This window comes from Schistocerca nitens, chromosome 1 (genome assembly GCF_023898315.1).
Source record: "Schistocerca nitens isolate TAMUIC-IGC-003100 chromosome 1, iqSchNite1.1, whole genome shotgun sequence".
Taxonomy (NCBI): domain Eukaryota; kingdom Metazoa; phylum Arthropoda; class Insecta; order Orthoptera; family Acrididae; genus Schistocerca; species Schistocerca nitens.
The window spans coordinates 473,684,576-473,708,332 of NC_064614.1; the positions used below are offsets into that span (position 1 = coordinate 473,684,576).

At 45.2% G+C, this 23,757-nt stretch overlaps 1 protein-coding gene across 1 annotated transcript in view; it reads left to right on the forward strand.

Annotated features, from left to right (window-relative positions):
* Nucleotides 1-1,487: 1,487 nt before the first annotated feature.
* LOC126254250 (solute carrier family 22 member 7-like) overlaps nt 1,488-23,757 on the forward strand; it is a 156,384-nt gene continuing 134,114 nt past the window's right edge. The window contains exons 1-2 of the mRNA XM_049955300.1: nt 1,488-1,621; nt 10,467-10,794. Coding sequence (XP_049811257.1) covers nt 10,526-10,794 — 269 coding nt within the window. The 5' untranslated portion in view covers nt 1,488-1,621; nt 10,467-10,525. The remainder of the gene's footprint in view (nt 1,622-10,466; nt 10,795-23,757) is intronic.

Consider the following 23,757-nt stretch of genomic DNA (forward strand, 5'->3'; position numbering starts at 1 on the left):
GGGTGTAACGGATCGTGCAGCCACGTCTCGATCCCTGAGTCAACATATGGGGACGTTTTCAAGACAACAACCCTCTGCACGAACAGTTCGACGACGTTTGCAGCAGCATAGACAATCAGCCCGAATACGAAGGCTGCGGTTACCCTTGACGCTGCATCACAGACAGGAGCGCCTGCGCTGGTGTACTCAACGACGAACCTGGGTGCACGAATGGCAAAACGTCATTTTTTCGGATAAATCCGGGTTCTGTTTACAGCATCATGATGGTCGCATCCGTGTTTGGCGACATGGCGGTGAACGCACATTGGAAGCGTGTATTCGTCATCGCGTATTACCCGGCGTGATGGTATGGGGTGCCATTGGTTACACGTCTCGGTCACCTCTTGCTCACATTGACGGCACTTTGAACAGTGGACGTTACATTTCAGATGTCTTACGACCCGTGGCTCTACCTTCATTCGATCCCTGCGAAACCCTACATTTCAGAAGGATAATGCACGACCGCATGTTGCAGGTCCTGTGCGGGCCTTTCTGGATAGAGAAAATGTTCGACTGCTGCCCTGGCCAGCACATTCTCCAGATCTCTCACCAATTGTAAACGTCTGGTTAGTGGTGGCCGAGCTACTGCCTCGTCACAATACGCCAGTCACTACTCTTGATGAACTGTGGTATCATGTTGAAGCTGCATGGGCAGCTGTACCTGTACACGCCATCCAATCTCTGTTTGACGCAATGGGCAGGCGTATCAAGGCCTTTATTACGGCCAGAGGCGGTTGATCTGGGTACTGATTTCTCAGGATCTATGCACCCAAATTGCGTGAAAATGTAATCACATGTCAGTTGTAGTGTAATATATTTTTCCAATGAATACCCGTTTATCATCTGCATTTCTTCTTGGTGTAGCAGTTTTAATGGCCAGTAGTGTATCTGCCTAAACGGCAGAGAAAACGAGCCTGACGTGGAGGGGGGGGGGGGGGGGGCATCGAGGCTTAAGTCGATGAGTTCCTCACTACTTTTTTGTTTCAGGTTACATATATTTCACTTCATTTATTAAAGGAAAGAGAGGAAGTTTAACGTCTGTCTGATGTGGATTAATGTTCAAATTATAAAGACGATAAACCTTCTTAGAAATCTTCAACGATTTTCAATCGCCGTTCGAAAGAGGAAGTACTTACACGGATCTTACCTAACATACTTACTCGACAATTCTTGAGCATATGTTTCCTAACAAGCAGCATATCTCAAACTATTACTGAAATGTGTTTCTCAAAAAGTCTTAGAGATGTTTCCTACTTTAACATGGGTGGCCTCCGTGGCTCTAAGGAGCAGAAGGTCACACGCAGACTTCAGGCACGCCCTGTAATCACCGCTGACGCACTTTAACCGGTGGCATTGCTGTTCCACCACGTGGCACTCCGCCGTTGCGCAATGGTAGGCCGTTTATCTCTGAGATCCGCAGCGCCGCTTCTATCGTTTGTACTGTGGCAGCCGAGAGGCGTCTCAAGCGACGTTGTAGCGTTCGCTGAGAGACCTCACGTTGATCTATTAGCTTCCGACAGCAAAAAATGTAGCGAAGGGTTTCCTGCATTTTAGGAGGAACCGCGCCGTTGCAACAGTATCTGTGAGTACCTGGATTCGACGAAGTTACTTACCTATAAGTATGGTTATTTTTATTGCTTTACAACATTTTCAAATGCTTTAAAAGTTACACTTTGCTCTAATTGTGAGGTAGCTTTAATGTTTTAAAACGTCACACAGGCAAATGTGAGGTACGTTAAGCGTACTTCTTCAGTATTTCAATAATAAGCAGGCAACTACACCGAGCCGGCAGAAGTGGCCGAGCGGTTCTAGGCGCTACAGTCTGGAACCGCGCGACCGCTACGGTCGCAGGTTCAAATCCTGCCTCGGACATGGCTGTGTGTGATGTCCTTAGGTTAGATAGGTTTAAGTAGTTCTAAGTTCTAGGGGACTGATGACCTCAGCTGTTAAGTCCCATAGTGCTCAGAGCCATTTGAACCATTTGAACTACACCGAAAGAAATCGAGTAAAAGATGAAACTTAATTTTATTGTGTACTGTGTAGAGGTAGAAGATAGGAATAAATAAATAAGAGATCACATTATCAGCTTTGCTCATAGATTTAAACACTTACATGTCTTACAAGTTACGAACAGAGACGGAAAGTGCTTAAGGTCTCTTCCTTTAATGAAACTGTCACCAAACGCCCTCGCAAGTTTCGTCACCGTCTGTACTTTTTGAATCAGTGATTATAAAATAAAGAGTTCCACCTGAAGTTATAAAATTATTGGTAAGATTCACTCGACAACTGGATCCAAGATTTAACATTAAATTTTTCTAGCGTGACCGATAGACAACCGGGTAGCAGTTTTTATACTGACATGTAATTAGAGAGAAAAAAGTGACGAACAGAGCCCAAACTCGAGACTTCGTCGTGGCGGCGTCTGATGCGGCGCCGCACATGCGCAACACTAGCGCTGTCTGTCAGAGTATGCGCATGCGCACTCAGCCTCATACTTGCTCCGTAACCGGCGAACGCGCTTTCTTTTCTTCCGCTCTTGATTCTTCCGCAAACATCGTAAACCGCTTGTCTTATCTGCCCAGTAACAGGAGGCAGTTACATGCGAAACTCTCGTATGTTTTCTTTTTCTGCAGCTTTCGTATGGCCAGGATAGTTCAAGCATTTTTCTTTCATATCAGTATTATGGTCGAGATGGCGCAGTCGTTAGCCCACTGGACTTGTATTCGGGAAGCCGACGGTACAAAACCGCGTCCAGTCCTCCAGGTTTAGGTTTTCCGTGCTTTCCTTAAATCGCTTCAGGCAAACGCCAGGACGCTTCTTTTCACATGGCACGGCCGATTTCCTTCCCTAACCCGAGCTTCCACTCCGTCTCTAATGACCTCGTTGTCGACGGGACGTTAAACACTTATCTCCTCCTCCTCCTCCACTTTCAGCATTGGAACTACACTCCTGGAAATTGAAATAAGAACACCGTGAATTCATTGTCCCAGGAAGGGGAAACTTTATTGACACATTCCTGGGGTCAGATACATCACATGATCACACTGACAGAACCACAGACACATAGACACAGGCAACAGAGCATGCACAATGTCGGCACTAGTACAGTGTATATCCACCTTTCGCAGCAATGCAGGCTGCTATTCTCCCATGGAGACGATCGTAGAGATGCTGGATGTAGTCCTGTGGAACGGCTTGCCATGCCATTTCCGCCTGGCGCCTCAGTTGGACCAGCGTTCGTGCTGGACGTGTAGACCGCGTGAGACGACGCTTCATCCAGTCCCAAACATGCTCAATGGGGGACAGATCCGGAGATCTTGTTGGCCAGGGTAGTTGACTTACACCTTCTAGAGCACGTTGGGTGGCACGGGATACATGCGGACGTGCATTGTCCTGTTGGAACAGCAAGTTCCCTTGCCGGTCTAGGAATGGTAGAACGATGGGTTCGATGACGCTTTGGATGTACCGTGCACTATTCAGTGTCCCCTCGACGATCACCAGTGGTGTACGGCCAGTGTAGGAGATCGCTCCCCACACCATGATGCCGGGTGTTGGCCCTGTGTGCCTCGGTCGTATGCAGTCCTGATTGTGGCGCTCACCTGCACGGCGCCAAACACGCATACGACCATCATTGGCACCAAGGCAGAAGCGACTCTCATCGCTGAAGACGACACGTCTCCATTCGTCCCTCCATTCACGCCTGTCACGACACCACTGGAGGCGGGCTGCACGATGTTGGGGCGTGAGCGGAAGACGGCCTAACGGTGTGCGGGACCGTAGCCCAGCTTCATGGAGACGGTTGCGAATGGTCCTCGCCGATACCCCAGGAGCAACAGTGTCCCTAACTTGCTGGGAAGTGGCGGTGCGGTCCCCTACGGCACTGCGTAGGATCCTACGGTCTTGGCGTGCATCCGTGCGTCGCTGCGGTCCGGTCCCAGGTCGACGGGCATGTGCACCTTCCGCTGACCACTGGCGACAACATCGATGTACTGTGGAGACCTCACGCCCCACGTGTTGAGCAATTCGGCGGTACGTCCACCCGGCCTCCCGCATGCCCACTATACGCCCTCGCTCAAAGTCCGTCAACTGCACATACGGTTCACGTCCACGCTGTCGCGGCATGCTACCAGTGTTAAAGACTGCGATGGAACTCCGTATGCCACGGCAAACTGGCTGACACTGACGGCGGCGGTGCACAAATGCTGCGCAGCTAGCGCCATTCGACGGCCAACACCGCGGTTCCTGGTGTGTCCGCTGTGCCGTGCGTGTGATCATTGCTTGTACAGCCCTCTCGCAGTGTCCGGAGCAAGTATGGTGGGTCTGACACACCGGTGTCAATGTGTTCTTTTTTCCATTTCCAGGAGTGTATTTTCGAAGGAAATGTTATTTATTTCTCTATATTTTTTTATATGTCCCCCTTCCTAGTTGATCCGTCATTGCAGCAGACTGCTATATGGAGAGATAGGCTTCCGTCCGAACTGTTGACAGAGATTTTCGTTTGGCGGGGGACTGGAGCGGTGACCATTCAAGAGCGGTAAAGCAACTTGATGGATACTGAAAACGAGAAGAAGCGGACCCAAGTTGAATGCTACCATTAACGGCTGGGAGAGCATACTGGCTGGCACTCTACGTATAATAATGGACAATAACGCCGGTAAGCAGGGAATAGCACAGTGGTTCATCAGCATCGCATTGTCACCTGCGCTTGATTAGAACATACTATTAATCGACTTTTTTAATAGATCTGCTACGCAAGTCTTGTCTTTAACTAAAATCTATGACGTGTTTGCAACCCGTATTCCGCATTCAGTGACTCACCCACTCCCTGTTGAATGGCAAAAGACTCTCCCGCGACAAATTACTGTTAAGTGTTTATTTAGAGAGCACTCTTATGCAGACGGCAAATGGTTCAAATGGCTCTGAGCACTATGGGACTTAACATCTGCGGTCATCAGCCCCTAGAACTTAGAACTACTTAAACATAACTAACTTAAGGACATCACACACATCCATGCCCGAGGCAGGATTCGAACCAGCGACCGTAGCGGTCACGCAGTTCCAGACTGAAGCGCCTAGAACCGCACGGCCACACCGGCCAGCTCTTATGCAGAGATGAAGAAGCTTCCACAGGACAGACTAGGAAGAAGAGTCGCTTCAAACAAGTCTTCGGACTGAAGACCACAACAGCAACATTCACAAGTGCCTACGGAGTGCAACTGTACTCGGGCTCGTTCACTACCTATTTTTCACGTGGCTCATCCGCAAAGGGGATTGGTAGTGAACGGTTGCATTTGCGCCCCTAATACTGACTCATATATTGGCTAGCCTTTGAACAGCAGTGAATTGCATACACAGTTGTCTACACCACAATCTTGCGCAAAATGAGGTGCACTATACAAGTTCAGATTGAAACTTATTTATTTAAAACATAAAACAAACACTTAAAACTCTGTGGTCATGCATATTAAAGTTCACAAATAAATCCGATCTGGATAAATAATAATCGGTGCAATTTGTACACGTGGTTTATTGTCTCCCATCTACACACTTTCACGTTGTTCCTTCACAGTTTGGTCACATACACTGGCGTCCATGCTTACACTCGCGGCAATTTGCTGCTCCGAACTTACCACCACAACGGACAACGACCAAAGACCACATTTTCTCGCTTATATCTCCAGTCCTGAGTCGGTTCACGTGACACTTCATTAATCAAAATAATTCCTAAACATGGCCACAATTCGTTTAAAATTTTTATAAGATTTAAGTACTTAAACCTAAATTCATTATATAATTTCACACACATTTATCACCACATAATTTTATAATTCCTTGCAATTAAAAACACAAAACACTATGCAACGGAACTACGAACACTCATCAAAACACAAAACAAGTATTTTCATGTCCATTTCGCATTACACGATTTTCACTCTGCATTTAACACATAATTTTATTCTTAAGTATGGAAAATTAAAATCAGAACTAATTTATGACATGCTATCAGATTTACATAATTAGAAATAACTCCATGTTTTGGCACAGTTTCACCCTCTCCCTTCATTTAATGACGTCTTTGCACGAAATATGAGACATACAAATATTTTATTGATTGGCGACTCCATAGTGTCCTGTGCACTACGACCAGATAATGGGTATACTTGGAAGGAGAGACAGCATTGGTCGTATATTTTTGTTTATTATCGCAAAATCGATTTTCGGTCACTTAGTGACCATCTTCAGTGCTGTAATATATAACTTAAATTAGTAAGCACTGGTGTCAATAAGCTTACGGCGATCACATAGACTGCTTATTGACACCAGTGCTTACTAATTTAAGTTATATATTACAGCACTGAAGATGGTCACTAAGTGACCGAAAATCGATTTTGCGATAATAAACAAAAATATACGACCAATGCTGTCTCTCCTTCCAAGTATACAAATATTTGTCTGGCACTACAAAGATTGAAACTGAGTGGTGTCTTCATAATAAAATAATGGCTTACTTTGCAGTTGTTCTAAACATCTTTATAACTTAAATCTACTATGAAACGTTTTGATTGAAGTACACCAGCCCAACATATTATTTCTGCTGCTGCGTTTTAAATTTAAATTACGAACTGCTTGGAAGAGCTCGTTTTCACATGACTTCTATTTCAATGATCCAAGGATTCATTACAAGCACACCCTACATTATTTACTTAAGTGCAAAGTCATGTGCAGAAATTATGTGCAGTTATGTAACCAAGTAATTTAAACCATCTGAAACTGCTGAATGCTGCCTTCCCTTTATTAGGGAAAGATGAGTCTATAAATATATTGACTTGTCTTTGTGCTTTTCACATCCCATCCATTTTTCCATAGCTGATATTTGCATTGACAGCAAAGCTGCTGTGTGGCCATATTATCCCCCGTTACCTTACAGGAGTTGTAGAATAAGACCGTCTGAGAGTAACAGGAGAGACAAGCCACAGATCTCTAGAGACAGTTACTACCGTAAAATACCTAGCAGTAAGCATCCGCCGGCCAGAGTGGCCGAGCGGTTCTAGGCGCCACAGTCTGGAACCGCGCGACCGCTACGGTCGCAGGTTCGACTTCTGCCTCGGGCGTGGGTGTGTGTGATGTCCTTAGGTTAGTTAGGTTTAAGTAGTTCTAAGTTCTAGGGGACTGATGACCTCAGACGTTAAGTCTCATAGTGCTCAGAGCCATTTGAACCAGTAAGCATCCACCGCTGTAGAATGATGACATAAAATAAACAGGAGGAAAAGCAATGGAGTCTGAGATTCACTGGAAGAATCTTAAGGAAATGGATTTCACCGTTGAAAGAATTGGCTTTCAGAACACTAGTTCGACCGATTCTTTGGTATTGTTCATGAGTTTAGGACCGTTACTAAGTAGGATTAATAGAGAGGACGGAAAAGAGTAACGAAGAGGGGCGCGTTTCGCACAGTACTGTTTACAAGGCGTGAGATGCTCAACAAACTCCAGTGGCAGACACTACAAGAGAGGCCCTGTGCAACGTGAAAAGATTTACTGTTGAAATTTAGGGAGTGTATTTTCCAAAAGCGTCGGTCAACATTTTACTTCCTCCCACGTACGTCTCGGAAAAAAACACGACGAGAAACTGAAAGAACTTGCATATGATGCATAGCTTTACCGGCAACCATTCTCCGCACGCGCCATTGCCGCTGCTGATTGTAAAGTGCTTCGGGACACTAATGTATAACGTGATTACTCTCTTACTCAACCCCCACGACGAAGTCAGTGTACCACTGCTTTCTACGTCTACAGTAAATCCTGTATGTTATTGTGAGAAAGTGTTCTAAATGTTTGATTATTTGATTAGCATGTACGGGTAGCTGGACGTAGATACCAATCCGTTAATTACATAGTGGCATGTGGGAAGTCATATAAAAGTTACATCGAGGCTAGCCCACCGGCTCTTGGTAATACGCCGGGAGGATTCGCTGCCGCGTTCCCGGAAGCGAACGCTTTAACGCGTTCGGCTATCCGATCGGGACCAGCGCAGCATTTGAGAATGGAACGGGAGAGGAGCAAAATCATAACGGTGCCAGAATACCCTCGCCACACACAGTAAGGTGGCTTGCAGTATAGTAGATGCAGATGTAGATCAACGTCACGTACTTAACTTGATGAGGAGAGCGCAACAGAAGAAACTGTTAAACTGTGTTTTCAAAGACCTATGAAGGGGTTTTCTGCACATGGGCTCCCCTATACTTCGAAAAATCACACTACATTTAATCATATGCATCAAGTAGAGCAACCTATGAATGTAGCACATGAACAGAAGTCACAGCGTACAGCTGAAAGTACACTCCAAGCCAAAAAAAGTCACCACGAAGGAATTATCTGAAGGGGACGGAATTCGGCAGATGTGATCAGACAAACAAATAATTACAATTACAGGAATGTTGGATGATAAATTAAGAAGAAAGAGTTTCACAAATTGAGCAAGTCACAAACGCTTTGGTCCACCTCTGGCCCCTATACAAGCAGTTATCCGGCTTGACGTTGATTGGTCTAAGGGATATCCTGCCAAGTTCTGTCCAAATGGCTCGTTAAATCATCAAAATCCCGAGCTGGTTGGAAGGGCCTACCCATAATGCTCCAAACACTCCCAATTCGGTAAAGATCCGTTGAACTTGTTGGCCAAGGCACGGTTTGGCAAACAGGAAGACAAGCAGTACAAACTCTCGTCGTTTGCGGACGGGCACTATCTTGCTGAAATGTAAGCCCAGGATGGCTTGCTATAAAGGGCAACAAAACGGGGCGGAGAATATCGTCCTTGCCATGGGCCACAACCAAAGTGCTCCTGCTGTGAAATGAAATAGCACCTAAGATCAGCCGTGGCTGACGAGCCTCATGGCGGGCCATTAGTCTGGTTGGTATTCCAGCTCTGTCGGGACATATCCACACACCTCTTTGCTGGTTACTTGGGCTCAGTTCAAAGCGGGACTCATCAGTGAAGACAATAATGCTCCAGTCAATGAGATTTCAGTCATAATGTGCCCAGTTCCATAGAAAACGGGCTTGCTGGTATACTGAGGTCAACGGTAGTCGGCGCAAGGGACGCTGCGAGCCGCCTGTTAGTGGTCCTTGTAGTCACTAAAGCACCAGTTGCACATCGAATCGAAGATAACAAGGAATCCGAGGCTCTGGGTGCTTCTTTGACAATATTTGAATAATATTTCCGCCATTTGACTTTATACCTTCGTTATTTTATATTACTATCATGATTTCGGCATTAATCCATTATCAAATACAACGATGTTGGGTGCAAATGTACTTCGTTAAGTGAAGTCATTATCAGGATCTACTGAACTAGGTGTACCAACGTGCAGATAAGTACAAAATCAACGAAATAATTGGCAGACAGGTAGAGAACATGTTTTCCAGCCACAAAACCATTGAGCCACAGAGTGAGCATTAATACAGAAGTTAAACGTGCAGTGACCATGTAAATGAATAAACAAAATATCATGTATGACTGTGACACTATAGGCAATTCAGATAAGAGAGTACTGGCCGACCAAGTGCAACAGGCATAGAACTGGTTGATTCAAATGTCTCTGATCACTATGGGACTGAACTTCTCAGGTCATTAGTCCCCTAGAACTTAGAACTACTTAAACCTAACTAACCTAAGGACATCACACACATCCATGCCCGAGGCAGGATTCGAACCTGCGACCGTAGCGGTCTCGCGGTTCCAGACTGTAGCGCCTAGAACCGCACGGCCACTCCGGGCGGCGGCATAGAACTCCATCCCACAACTGACATCTGGTACCTGTACAACACAATGCATGCATATCTGCATGCTTGCATTCAACATCCTGGCGGATTTACTGCTTATTAATGTACCAGCATTTCACATTTGCAATGGTTTATTCGTGATAACATTAACAAGTAATCTTGCAATGTTAATCACTTAAATATGTTACCTAGACAAATGTATTCCCGCAAATAGCTGTTAACTGATGATTTATTCATGACCGGATTCGCTGCGTTGAAGCAGCATCTTCAGGAGCTTACACACAGAAAGGAAAGCGTCCTCGTAATCTATCTATTTAAAAACTTTATTAAGGGCAGACTATGAAAATAAACCCAAAGAAAAACTGCTTACCGTAGTGGCACATAGATTAGCACACGAAGATGCCCGCAACCCCATAAAGAAGGGAACTGGTCATCAAATAGTAACTGGCAGAGCATTCCGGCTGCTAGCGCAGGGGATGAGGCACTGCGGCAAAAAGAACCATAGTTAATGCAATAAATATGATTAAATGCCGTGGCTGCCCATATTACGAAGTTATATGTAAATGTATATGAGTCTTGTTCCTGGAATAAGAAATTGAAAATTTTTAGTTTTAAAGTAACACCAATGAGTCAAACTGTTATGTTTACAGGGAAGTTTTTATCAACACAAGACGGTGTCACAAACAGCAGGTCAAAAGAGCCGAGTGAAATGGCAGAGCTGGGCCCTTTGAGGAAGGACGAAGACGGAAATGCCCCGGACAGAAATGTCATGGACAGTCTGCTGGAAGCGGTGGGCACGCGCGGCCGCTTCCAGCAGCGCTTCAACTGGACATTCAACCTGCTGGTGATGACGTTCGCCGCCATGCCGTACGTCAACTTCGTCATCGCGCTCACCGTGCCCGACCACTGGTGCCACGTGCCCGGCAGGGAGTCCACCAACTACACGCAGCAGCAGTGGAAGGCCTTGCACATACCCAGGTGAGAATCGCATCTTATCCGTGAAGAGACTACTCGTATTTCAGTAACGAAATGGACGATTTGCTTCGGCTGTTGCCCAGTCCAGGTAGTACGACACTGTCTTTCTATTTTCAGACAATTACTGCGTGACGTATTCGAAACCTAAGAGCCGTTTAGTCATTATACACACCTACTCCGCTTTTCCACATAATGTCGTTTACTTCTAACGAGGAGAACACGACAGGTGCCAGAAACTTCGCTCACTGTTGTTACCGTCGAGGCTTCTTAATTTTGTGCCCCATGTTCAAAACCCGATAACTGGTTTTTATTTATTTTATTTTTTGTTGCTTTCATTTATCTACCCATGTCCGTAGAAGGTTACTACACGGATGTTTTACAGTGTATATTGATATAAAGTTGTCGTTAGTCATCTAATAATTGTATGTCCGATAGATGAATAAAAAGCAGAATGAGAAAATTATTTGAAATTGTTTTCGGTGAAATTCCTGTAGCGTATCTTGATTCATGATAAATCGCAAGCGCCAGTTTTCGGGAAAGTATTCCGTTATGCTTGGTTTGCCGTGAAATTATTGCCAATGAGCGAAATCTTCTCGAAATGTTAATGTTTCTTTCCCGAGTGAGACTGATATGACGAAATGTCATTGTGGCAAACCTGCCTTCGCGCGATGCTCGTGATGTTCGGAACATCTGTGTTTCGAATGTATCTACGATCGCTACCATCGAAGGTAACGCACCAAATCTTCCTAAAGAAAAAAAAAATGAATAAAATATAACAATTGATATAAGAATAAAATATCAAAATATGAGAATTTAAAAAGATTGTAACCTCTCAACATACCATACGCACAAATGTTACATAATAAATGTCTGCCACTCATTATGAAATCCAGTTGTAATTTTACAGTTAATATAAAGCTCCTGTATCACCTAATCTGATACGAAACATTCGTGCAGTAACCTTCTGCGGACATGGGTAGATAAAGGAAAACAATAAAAATAAAAAAAAAGCAATAACCGGGTTTCGAGCACAGGGCGCAAGATTAAGAACCGGCGACGCCAACCACTGAGCAACCAGTTCGTCTATGGATGCGGAATGCTGAAAACTTTGACCGTCGTTTCTTGAGAAACGGTAGAGTATCTACCTATAAGCCGAGACACGGGATCGCTTATTTTTACTCTTATTCGACTGAGCGAAGTTCCTGGGAAATCAAGTGATGGCACTTGTGTTTTCCTTGTAAGTACTTTTCGTAACTTCGGACTAGGTTTTCCAACCCCTCTCCATATAAGTTCTTCGTTTGGAAAATGAACAGGCAGACAGTGGTAGACGTGCGTTCCTCTTCAAATCATTGTCAACCAAGAAATTGTTTCATGTGCAAAAAGAGGTAGTAGTGCGAGGAAGCGGGTGAGAAGAATAGCAAAAAAACAAAGAACTTCCATCTGGACAACAGCGGTCCTCTTTGTATAGGTCGGTAAGCTTTTCTGTCCTCATCTTGCACACAGTTTTCGACATACGAAATTTTCCGTGTCAGTCGAGAGAAAATTCATGAATCAGAGCACCAGCGCTCAATAATCGACCAGACTGCAGGTTTTGGTGAGGTAGCTGCATAATGTTAACGTTCTAGACCTGTCACTGTGCTCATCATGTACCTACTTAAGATCGCTTTAAGGCCTCGGCAAAGCTGTCTATCAGTTGCTTCACTTATGACTGTAGGCCTATAAAGTAGGTATGTCCCCTCATGAGTATGTGCAACTTTAGATCTATTAGCACACAAAAATCGAATTGCAGCACGCAATTCTTAACTGGCGGCAGCAACGATTTTCAGGGCCATACTCGTTTGCTTTCACTCGCAAACGACTGCCGAATCAAAGTAATGACTTCGGCGCCTTCGTAAACTATCTATAAACACCGCTGCCTCCATGTATCTTCGTTTTTGTTTTTTTTTTCCTTTATTGTTATTTTTAAACCTGTTTACAGGCAGGCCAGCACCAGCATACTACGCCGCTCTTTGGCCTCAGAGAAACACAAAAGATACAAATGAAGACATTGAGAGAAAAAACATGGTGGGCATAGAAACGGAGACAAACACTTTTTAAAATACTTGGAGCCGTTCACGGGCGTAGAGTCCAAGATAAAATTTGTTCAGACACTTGGACACAGACAGAGACGAAAATTGTCACACGCGAACGTAGGTGCACGAAACGAATAACACTGAACCACTTAAGCACCAAACGACGGCACACACAGAACACGAGGCGTTGATCTCCGGCGCGCGAATGTTCACTAACCGTGTACGAGTCCGGGGACCTGCCAAGAGAGGAGGAGGGGGAGTGGGAGAGGGAGAGGGGAGAGCAGATGCCATGGGCAGCGGAGATAGGGGGAAGGGAGGAAGGGGGAGGGGAAGCCCGGGGGAAGAGGGGTGGAGGGAGGGGACGGGGGAAAAGAAAAGAGAAGGGAGGGAGGGTGCCTAAAGGAAAGGACACAGGAAATGGGGGGGGGCAGGATCAAAGTTGATAGGAGGGGTAGATGGAGGGGAGGAGGACATCATCAGGGAGGGGGAGCTGGCGGAAGCCACCTGGGAGAGGGTAAGGAGGGTGGAGATATGGAGACCAGGTGGGACGTGGGAATACAGGCGCGGCAGTGGGCGGGGGTGGGAGAGGATGGGTGAGACAAGCAGATGAGGAGGATCGAGTTTGCGGGAGGTGTACAGGATCCGTATCCTTTCAAGAAAAAGGAGGAGGTGGGGGAAGGGGATGAGATCATACAGGATCCGCGTGGGGGAGGGGAGATGGATGCGATAGGCGAGGCGGAGAGCATGGCGTTCAAGGATTTGGAGGGATTTATAAAAGGTAGGGGGGTTGGAGATCCAGGCCAGATGGGCGTAACAAAGGATAGGGCGGGTGAGGGATTTATAGGTGTGGAGGATGGTGGAGTCCAGACCCCACATACGGCCGGAAAGGAGCTTGAGGAGACGGAGTCTGGAGCGTGCCTTGGCTTGGATTGTCTGTAGATGGGGAGTCCAGGAGAGGCGACGGTCGAGGGTGACGCCAAGGTAGTTAAGGCTGGGAGTGATGGCAATAGGACGGCCATAGATGGTGCGATAGAAATCAAGGAGGCGGAAGGAAGGGGTGGTTTTGCCTACAATGATCGCCTGGGTTTTGGAGGGATTGACCTTGAGCAACCACTGGTTGCACCAAGCGGTGAACCGGTCAAGATGGGATTGGAGAAGGGAGCGCTGCAGGGTGGGGGCAAAGGCAAGGAAGGCGGTGTCATCGGCAAACTGGAGGAGGTTGACGGAGGGTGACGGCGGCGGCATGTCCGCCGTATACAAAAGGTACAGAAGGGGGGAGAGGACGGAGCCTTGCGGCACACCGGCGGAGGGGAAAAACGTGTAGGAGTCGGTGTTATGGATGGTGACGTAGGAAGGATGGTGGGAGAGAAAGGAGCCGATCAGACGGACGTAGTTAATGGGAAGGGCGAAGGTTTGGAGCTTGAAGAGGAGACTGGAATGCCATACGCGGTCATAAGCTCGTTCGAGGTCCAGGGAGAGGAAGATTTCGGAGTTACGGGAATTAAGCTGGTCGGAAAGAATATGAGTGAGGTGAAGGAGAAGATCGTCGGAAGAGAAGGATGGCCGAAAGCCACACTGGGTAACGGGAAGGAGGCGGTGCTGGCGGAGATGCTGGTGGATTCGGCGGGTGAGAATAGATTCCAGGACCTTGCTGAAGACCGAGGTAAGGCTGATGGGACGGTAGGAGGAGACGGCGGACGGCGGTTTGCCAGGTTTAAGGAACATCAGGATATGGGAGGTTTTCCACAGGTCGGGGTAGTAACTGGTGGACAGGACTACATTGTAGAGCCCTGCCAGGGTGGAGAGGAAAGAGACAGGAGCTTCCCGAAGGTGACGGTAGGTGACACGATCGTGACCAGGAGCGGTGTTGCGTTTTGTGCGGAGTGTAGCAATGAGATCCTGTGTAGTGATAGGGGCATTGAGTTCCGTGTGTGCAATGTTGTCCAAGTACTGGAAACCAGGTGCGAGGGGAGGGATAGAGGTGTCAGTTCGATCGCGGACATCCGGGAAGAGGGAGTAATCGAACTGGGGATCATCGGGGATGGAAACTACATCGGAGAGGTAGGAGGCAAAGTGATTGGCCTTACTAAGGGAGTCAGGGAAGGGGTGATCATCATGGAGAAGAGGATAGTAGGGGGAGGGTTTAGTTCCGGTAAGGCGACGGTAGACTGACCAGAACTTGGACGAGTTGATAGGTAGGGTAGCATTTAAACGGGTGCATGTCTGTCGCCAGTCCCGGCGTTTCTTAGCCGCGAGCAAATTACGAATGTGTCGCTGGAGTTGCCGGTGGCGTCTTAGTGTGTCCGGCTCACGCGTGCGGAGGAAGGCACGGTAGAGACGGCGGGATTCACGGAGGTATCTTCGTTCTCAGCTGCCAACATTTAAATACAAGCGGACAGCTTTCACTTGTCAAATACGCCCCAAATTCGTGGATGATTCCATCTAATTGGCAGTTTCGGTGACGCTTTTTCTTTGTGTTTTTTCGTGAATAACTTTTTGAGAGGGGCTTTCAGTAAGTAATGCAACACATTCATTTTCTCGGACAATTTCAGCTGAAAAAAATGCAGAATTTCTTTTGAGGCGTTGTGGCATATTTCCGCTTCAGCCCCAATCGTTTCATGAAGATGCGACAGGTGGCGGAGCTGTACGTATCCTTCAAAATGGCTTCTGTAACGAATGTGCGTCCAGGCAGAGTTTCTTTTGGTGGAAAACCAGAGCATCGCAGACATTCATAGACTCTTGCAGAATTTGGGTGGAGACCTGGCAGCGAACAAAAGCATGATGAGTCGAGAGACTCGTCCACCAGTTGGAATACTCAAAGGGATGTTCCTGCTGCGTTCCTCGCCGCCTACTTCTTCAAACCCCTAACTGCCAGCACTGCTACTGTCTACATCCGATCTAATACTTCTATTCCCTATGATTTCCTCACTCACGTCTATTGTACGCTTCCCACCTACAGTATATTACTCCTGATGACTTTAACATCCATACTAGAACCATGCGGAACTCTGTAAGTGGCGTCAGATTACAGATTCCCTCAACTGTGACACTGTCCCCGTCCCATAATACACTGTTGGACGCCTGACTGCAGAAGTCCTCGATCTAATTGGAAGTGACCACCTACGTTTCTTCCTCACCATATCCTACACACTACCTCATCCTCATGCACTCCATCCCCATCTCCGTCCGAAAATGGTCCACGACTACTCCCAAGCCAACCGGAACGCCTACTGGAAATCCATAGATACCCAGCTGGGAAGCCACCTGCTAACCTTCTACCAATCCGCCGATATGCCCCACGCCACAGCCTTTCTGCAGCAGACCTTTTCAGATGCTAGCTCCGCCCATGTGCCTATTAAAGCTATATATGCTCATCACCCCACTCTCTCATCACAAACCGTAGATCTGTATGAGTCCTGTCGCTCATATCGCTCCTTCCTCTGAATTCGTCACCAGGATATACTCACGCACCACCAGCAACTACAGCGACACATTAGAAATTTACTGGCGCCAGATATGCACCAGGCTCAATGCTACACTCCCAGTTAACTCTTCCAAGTACTGGAAAGCATTCCACTGACTTACTGGCACCCAACTCATCCCTCACTACCCGATCCTTCCCAACAACCTTCCCTTAGCTTCCTATCTCTCCAGAATCTTCTCCATCCATGATGACCCTCACTTTGACTACTTCTAATTTCCTACTGTCCATGAACAAACAGATATCACAGTCCCATTCCTAATGCCCAGCTTCTGATGCTTGAACAATGCACCAGAAACAGAATTAAACACACCAATCACAGCACAGGACATAAACAAGTACTTCACAGAAAACGCAACACATCCCCTGGTTATGACCACATGACCCACCACCACCTCAAAGAATGTCCTATTTCCTTTCTCATCACCCTTGCAGCCCTGTGTAACACTATCCTCTCCTCAGGCTACTATCCCAACTTGTGGAAAATCTCCAAAATCCCACTTTTCCTCAAGCCAAATGGACCCCCCTCTCCCCCCCCCCCCCCCCGTTATGTCCTCATAACGCCCCATCAGCTTCACTCATGTTTAGCAAGGTATTTGAATCCATCCTGCCCCATTGCATCCACCGCCATCTGCACCAACATCATCTGCTTCCTCTCTGCTGATGATCAACTCCTGAACCTCACCCATCTCCTATCCCAACGTCAACAACTACAACTCCACCATCTTTGTCTCCCTTAATATAGAGGAAGCATAGAACTGCATATGGTGTTCCGGTCTCCCTTTCAAATTGCAGACTTATGCACTTCCCATCAACTATGTACACCTTATTACATCCTTTCTCTCCAATCGCCCATCCTATGTCCTTCTTAACAACACCATTTTCCATACCTTCCATCCCACTGTAGGAGTGCGCCAAGGTTTCATTCTCTCCCCTCTCCTTTGCCTCTTATACACTGCTGATATACCCAAACCATCTCCTCCAAGACGTCTCCTTCAGGATGTTGATGATACCGCTTTCCTCACTTCTATGCTACACTCCAAAAGTCCCAACAATCCCTCCAAATCCATCTCGATCACTTTACCTCCTGGGTTAGCCAATGGCTCCCTAAGATTAATCCCTCCAAAACCGAGGCAATAATTATATGTCGCACTACACACACTTCCTGTCGCCATTATTTATACCTCATCGATTATGACTGTCCCCTCTAGCTAACTGATACACCAAGATACCTTGGACTAACCTCTGACCAGCATTCAGTGTGGAAAGCTCACCTACCAACCATCCTACTTAAAGCCCATTATAGACCAAAGCTACGAAAACTACTAACTGGCCAAACATGGGGCTACACACCTCCACCGTCCTTCACATGTATAAATCCCCAATCTGCTCCATCCTTTGCTCTGCATGGATACTCGCCATTCCCAGGTTCTATAAGTCCCTCCAGATCATTGAACGTCATGCACCCTGCCTCATTTTCTGCATCTTTTCACCTTCCCCCACAAGGATCATTTACCAACTCATCACATTCCTGCCTCACCTCACTCACATTGAACACGTCTTAACAGTCTACACCATCCACAAACTCGTCTCCAATAATCCTATCATTTCCCCTCTAGTTTCCAATCATACACTGCCGCTCCTTTACCAACCACTAACCCTCCACTACACACCCTCTATATGCTTGCCCAAAGGAACTTCAACCATCTCATCCTTCCAGATCATGAACTACCAGCTATAGGTCCAACCCACATAATCCACCCTATCAGAGCTTCCTCTTCCTCCCCTCCCCACATATCCTTACCCCTTTTGACTGTTCAACCTTTCTTTCTCCACCTACTTTTCCCAACAACTATTAGTGTCACCGGTCTCCCCCTCTGTTCCACGCCCTCTTCTGTCCCAACAGCCACTTTTACCCCATCGCTGCAATGCACCAGTCCTCCATCCTTATATTACCCCATTCCTGCCCTCTTCACCAGTCAACCTTTTCCCTTTTAACAACTGACCCCTATCCCATGGCAGGTACTTCCAATTTCTAGTGACAGAAAAGTGCTTCTTTTATATATCAGTGTTTTGGCAACATGATTTTAATCTGTGATTATTGTATTCATTTTGCCTTTTATTATTACTATTTTTAAGTACCAGTCCAAAAAGGCATCCATCACACATCTCAAAAGTTGCATTGTATTTTTCACCTTCAAAAAGTTTTAAATTATCTGTATGTATCTCCACTATTTGTTTCTTAGTTGTTCATTGTCTTTATTATTTTATTGTCCATTCGCTGAAAAGCGAGTTGACTATACCGCTCACAGCCCCCCCCCCTCCTCCCGCACGTATGGGCTGCGAAGGGATGAAATAACAGTAAAGAAAAGTCTCTCACCACCTAACATAAGACCGTAAAGAGCAATGAGCTCGGCCCAATGACGGATGCACTCGGTGGGAAGCAGTGCATGGATGACTGTCGACCAGTTGAGTGGTAACACGCAGACATTATACAGGTCCTGCCAGTAAGGTGGCGTAAGGCCATTGCAGTGAATAGAAATTATTTTGAAAAATAGAGTTTTGTAATCAAAAAGAGTGGCGAATAATATGATGTATTGAAATCCTATATAATACCAATATGGTGGGAATTTGAGGAGATGGGACCTGGATAAACTGACTAAACCAGAGGTTGTACAGAGTTTCAGGAACAGCATAAGGGAACAATTGACAGGAATGGGGGAAAGAAATACAGTATAAGACAAATGGGTAGCTCTGAGGGATGAAGTGGTGAAGGCAGCAGAGGATCAAGTAGGTAAAAAGACGAGGGCTAGTAAAAATCCTTGGATAACAGAAGAAATATTGAATTTAATTGATGAAAGGAGAAAATATAAAAATGCAGTAAATGAAGCAGGCAAAAAGGAATACAAACGTCTCAAAAATGAGATCGACAGGAAGTGCAGAATGCCTAAGGAGGCATGGCTAGAGGACAAATGTAAGGATGTAGAGGCTTATCTCACTAGGGGTAAGATAGATACAGCCTACAGGAAAATTAAAGAGACCTTTGGAGAAAAGAGAACCACTTGTATGAATATCAAGAGCTCAGATAGAAACCCAGTTCTAATCAAAGATGGGAAAGCAGAAAGGTGGAAGGAGTATATAGAGGGTCTATACAAGGGCGATGTACTTGAGGACAATATTATGGAAATGGAAGAGGATGTAGATGAAGATGAACTGGGAGATACGATACTGCGTGAAGAGTTTGACAGAGCACTGAAAGACCTGAGTCGAAACAAGGCCCCAGGAGTAGACAACATTCCATTAGAACTACTGACGGCCTTGGGAGAGCCAGTCCTGAAAAAACTCTACCATCTGGTGAGCAAGATGTACGAGACAGGCGAAATACCCTCGGACTTCAAGAAGAATGTAATAATTCCAATCCCAAAGAAAGCAAGTGTTGACAAATGTGAAAATTACCGAACTATCAGTTTAATAAGTCACAGCTGCAAAATACTAACGCGAATTATTTACAGACGAATGGAAAAACTGGTAGAAGACGACCTCGGGGAAGATCAGTTTGGATTCCGTAGAAATGTTGGAACACGTGAGGCAATATTGACCTTACGACTTATCTTAGAAGCTAGATGAAGGAAAGGCAAACCTACGTTTCTAGCATTTGTAGACTTAGAGAAAGCTTTTGACAATGTTAACTGGAATACTCTCTTTCAAATTCTAAAGGTGGCAGGGGTAAAATACAGGGAGCCAAAGGCTATTTACAATTTGTACAGAAACCAAATGGCAGTTATAAGAGTCGAGGGGCATGAAAGGGAAGCAGTGGTTGCGAAGGGAGTGAGACAGGGTTGTAGCCTCTCCCCAATGTTATTCAATCTGTATATTGAGCAAGCAGTAAAGGAAACAAAAGAAAAGTTTGGAGTAGGTATTAAAATCCAGGGAGAAGAAATAAAAACTTTGAGGTTCGCCGATGACATTGTAATTCTGTCAGAGACAGCAAAGGGCTTGAAAGAGCAGTTGAACTGAATGGACAGAGTCTTGAAAGGAGGATATAAGATGAACATCAACAAAAGCAAAACGAGGAAAATGGAATGTACTCGAACTAAGTCGGGAGATGCTGAGGGTATTAGATTAGTTAATGAGAGACCTAAAGTAGTAAAGGAGTTTTGCTATTTGGGGAGCAAAATAACTGATGATGGTCGAAGTAGAGAGGATATAAAATGTAGACTGGCAATGGCAAGGAAAGCGTTTCTGAAGAAGAGAAATTTGTTAACATCGAGTATAGATTTAAGTGTCAGGAAGTCGTTTCTGAAAGTATTTGTATGGAGCGTAGCCATGTATGGAAGTGAAACATGGACAATAAATAGTTTGGACAAGAAGAGAATAGAAGCTTTCGAAATGTGGCGCTACAGAAGAATGTTGAAGATTAGGTGGGTAGATCACGTAACTAATGAGGAGGTACTGAAGAGGATTGGGGGGAAGAGGAGTTTGTGGCACAACTTGACCAGAAGAAGGGATCGGTTGGTAGGACATGTTCTGAGGCATCAAGGGATCACAAATTTAGCATTTGAGGGCAGCGTGGAGTGTAAAAATCGTAGAGGGAGACCAAGAGATGAATACACTAAGCAGATTCAGAAGGATGTAGGTTGCAGTAGGTACTGTGAGATGAAGGAGCTTGCACAGGATAGATTAGCATGGAGAGCTGCATCAAACCAGTCTCAGGACTGAAGACCACAACAACAACAACAACCAATATGCTTTGAGAAAAAAATGGCTTTACAGTAGTAAAAAGTCAAATTGTTAAAAAGAGGAAGAGTTAAGAGACAGTAGTTGACATATTCTCGAGTGCCAATATGTATGTTCTATTTTACCGCTTTTTATTGCTGTAATGCCTCTTATACGTTATAAGGTCATTACAGACTTCAACTATTGTATCCCCCCTTTATTTTACGCTGTTTAATTAATCATTGAAAACTAGTGTATGCCTATATTAGCGACATCGGGTGAACTTACAACACAAACATCTTGTGGCTACTGTACAGCAGCTCGTTTTGAACAGAGTGCTACTGACAACATGACTCGTGCATATGCTGTTATTTATATATATTTGACGATGCTGGTGCCGATTTTGCATTTAACATTTGACGATGCCACTTTGGGTGCAGTATATTAGGACTTTGTTTTTATAAAATAGGTATACCTCTTCATACTTAAAGCGCACAAATGCATATATATGTCAGTTGTACCTTTCATTATGGTCTATTTACTGTTCTTAAGCTGTAGACAATCTGCGAGTGTATTTATGTTTTTCCCATTTTTTGCTGCACATCTGATGATGGTCATTATAGACCGAAACTGATAATCCGTTAACAAAAAGTTTGTGACCATAGACGTAAATTAAAGGAAAATTATTATATATACGGCTCACTGTTTTATTCGCGACAATGTCGCAACCTGTAAATCACTTACGATTGAAATAAATAGGAAGTACAGTGAAGCTAAGGCTAAATGGCTGCAGGAAAAATAAGAAGAAATCGGAAAAAATGATCGTAGGAAGGACTGACTCAGCATATAGAAAAGTCAAAACAACATTCAGTGAAATTAAAAGTAAGGTTGGTACCATTAAGAGTGCAACGGGAATTCCACTGTTAAACGCAGATGAGAGGGCAGAAAGATGGAAAAAGTACTTTGAAGATCTCGGTGAAATTTGGAAATTTGTGGTAAGTTCCTATGGAACCAAACTGCTGAGGCCATCGGTCTCTAGACTTACACACTACTTAATCTAACTTGAACTAACTGTAACTGACGCTAAGGACAAGGATAACACACACACCCATGCCCGAGACATGACTCGACCCTCCGAAGGGGAGGGGGGCCGGGGGGGGGGGGGGCGAGGAGCCGCACGAACCGTAGCAAGGCGCCTAGACTGCGGCGACCTCTGTGATAGGGAGGACTTGTCTCACAACGTGACAGAAGAAATTTGATTCGACATGGAAGGCATAAGAGATCCGGCGAAAAATTCAGAATTTAAAAAGAGCTTTGGAAGACTGAAGCCCAATTAAGTCAGAAGGAATAAGTTCCATCCCAGTTTCTAAAATCATTGGAGGAAGTGGCAATCAAACGACCATTCAATTTGGTGTGTAGAATGTATGAGACTGACGACATACCATCAGGCTTTCAGGAAAATATCAACCATTCAATTCCGAAAATAGCAAGAGCAGATAAGTGCGAGAACAATCTCACAGCTAGACTAACAGCTCATGCTTCCAAGTTGCTGACAAGAGCAATATATAGAAGAATGGAAAAGAAATTGAGAAACTGCTAGATGACGAGGGGTTTGACTTTAGGAAACGTAGAGGCACCAGAGAGAGAAGTCCTGATGTTGCGCTTGATAAGGGAAGCAAGACGGAAGAAAAATCAAAACACATTCACAGGATTTGTCGACCAGGAAAAAGCATTCAAAGATGTGAAATTACGCAAATGTTTGAAATTCTGAGAAAAATAGGAGTAAGCTACAGGAAAAGCTGAGTAGTATACAATATGTACAAGGTCCAAGAGAGAGCAATGAGGCTAGAAGACTAAGAACGAATCGTTCGGATTAAAAAGGATGTAAGACAAAGATGCAGTCTTTGGCCCCTACTGTTCAACCTATGCGTCTAAGAAGCATTGACGGAAATAAAAGGAAGGTTCAAAAGTGGGATTAAATGCAGGGTGAAGGGATATCAGTGATAAGATTCGCTGACGATATTGCTGTTCTCAGTGAAAGTGAAGAAGAATTACAGGATCTGTTGAACTGAATAACAGTCTAATGAGTACAGAATAGGGAATGAGAGTAAAACGGGAAAAGGCAGAAGTAATGAGAAGTAGCGGAAATGAGAACAGCGAGAAAATTAACATCAAAATTGGTGATCACGAAGTAGACGAAGTTAAGGAATTCTGATAGCTCTGAAAAAAAATAACCCATGGCAGACGAAGAAAGGAGGACATAAAAAGCAAAGGGAAAGAGGGCATTCTCGGCCAAAAGAAGTCTACTAGTATCAAACGTAACCCTTCATCTGAGGAAAAAAATTCTGAGAATTTACGTTTAGAGAACAACATGGTACAATAGTGTACCATGGATTGTAGGAAAACCGGAACAGAAGAGAACCGAAGAGTTTGAAATGTGGTGCTATAGAAGAACGTTGAAAGTTTGGTGGACTGATAAGTTAAAGAATGAAGGTGTTCTCCTCAGAATCGGAGAAGAAAGGATACATACGGAAAGCGTTGATAAGAAGAAATACGGGATGGTATGATACGTGTTACGACATCTGAGAATAATTTCCACGTTCTATAGGGAGCTGTAGAGAATAAAAACTGTAAAAGAAAACAGAGATTGAAATTTATCCAACAAATAATTGAGTACATAGGGTGCAAGTGCCACTC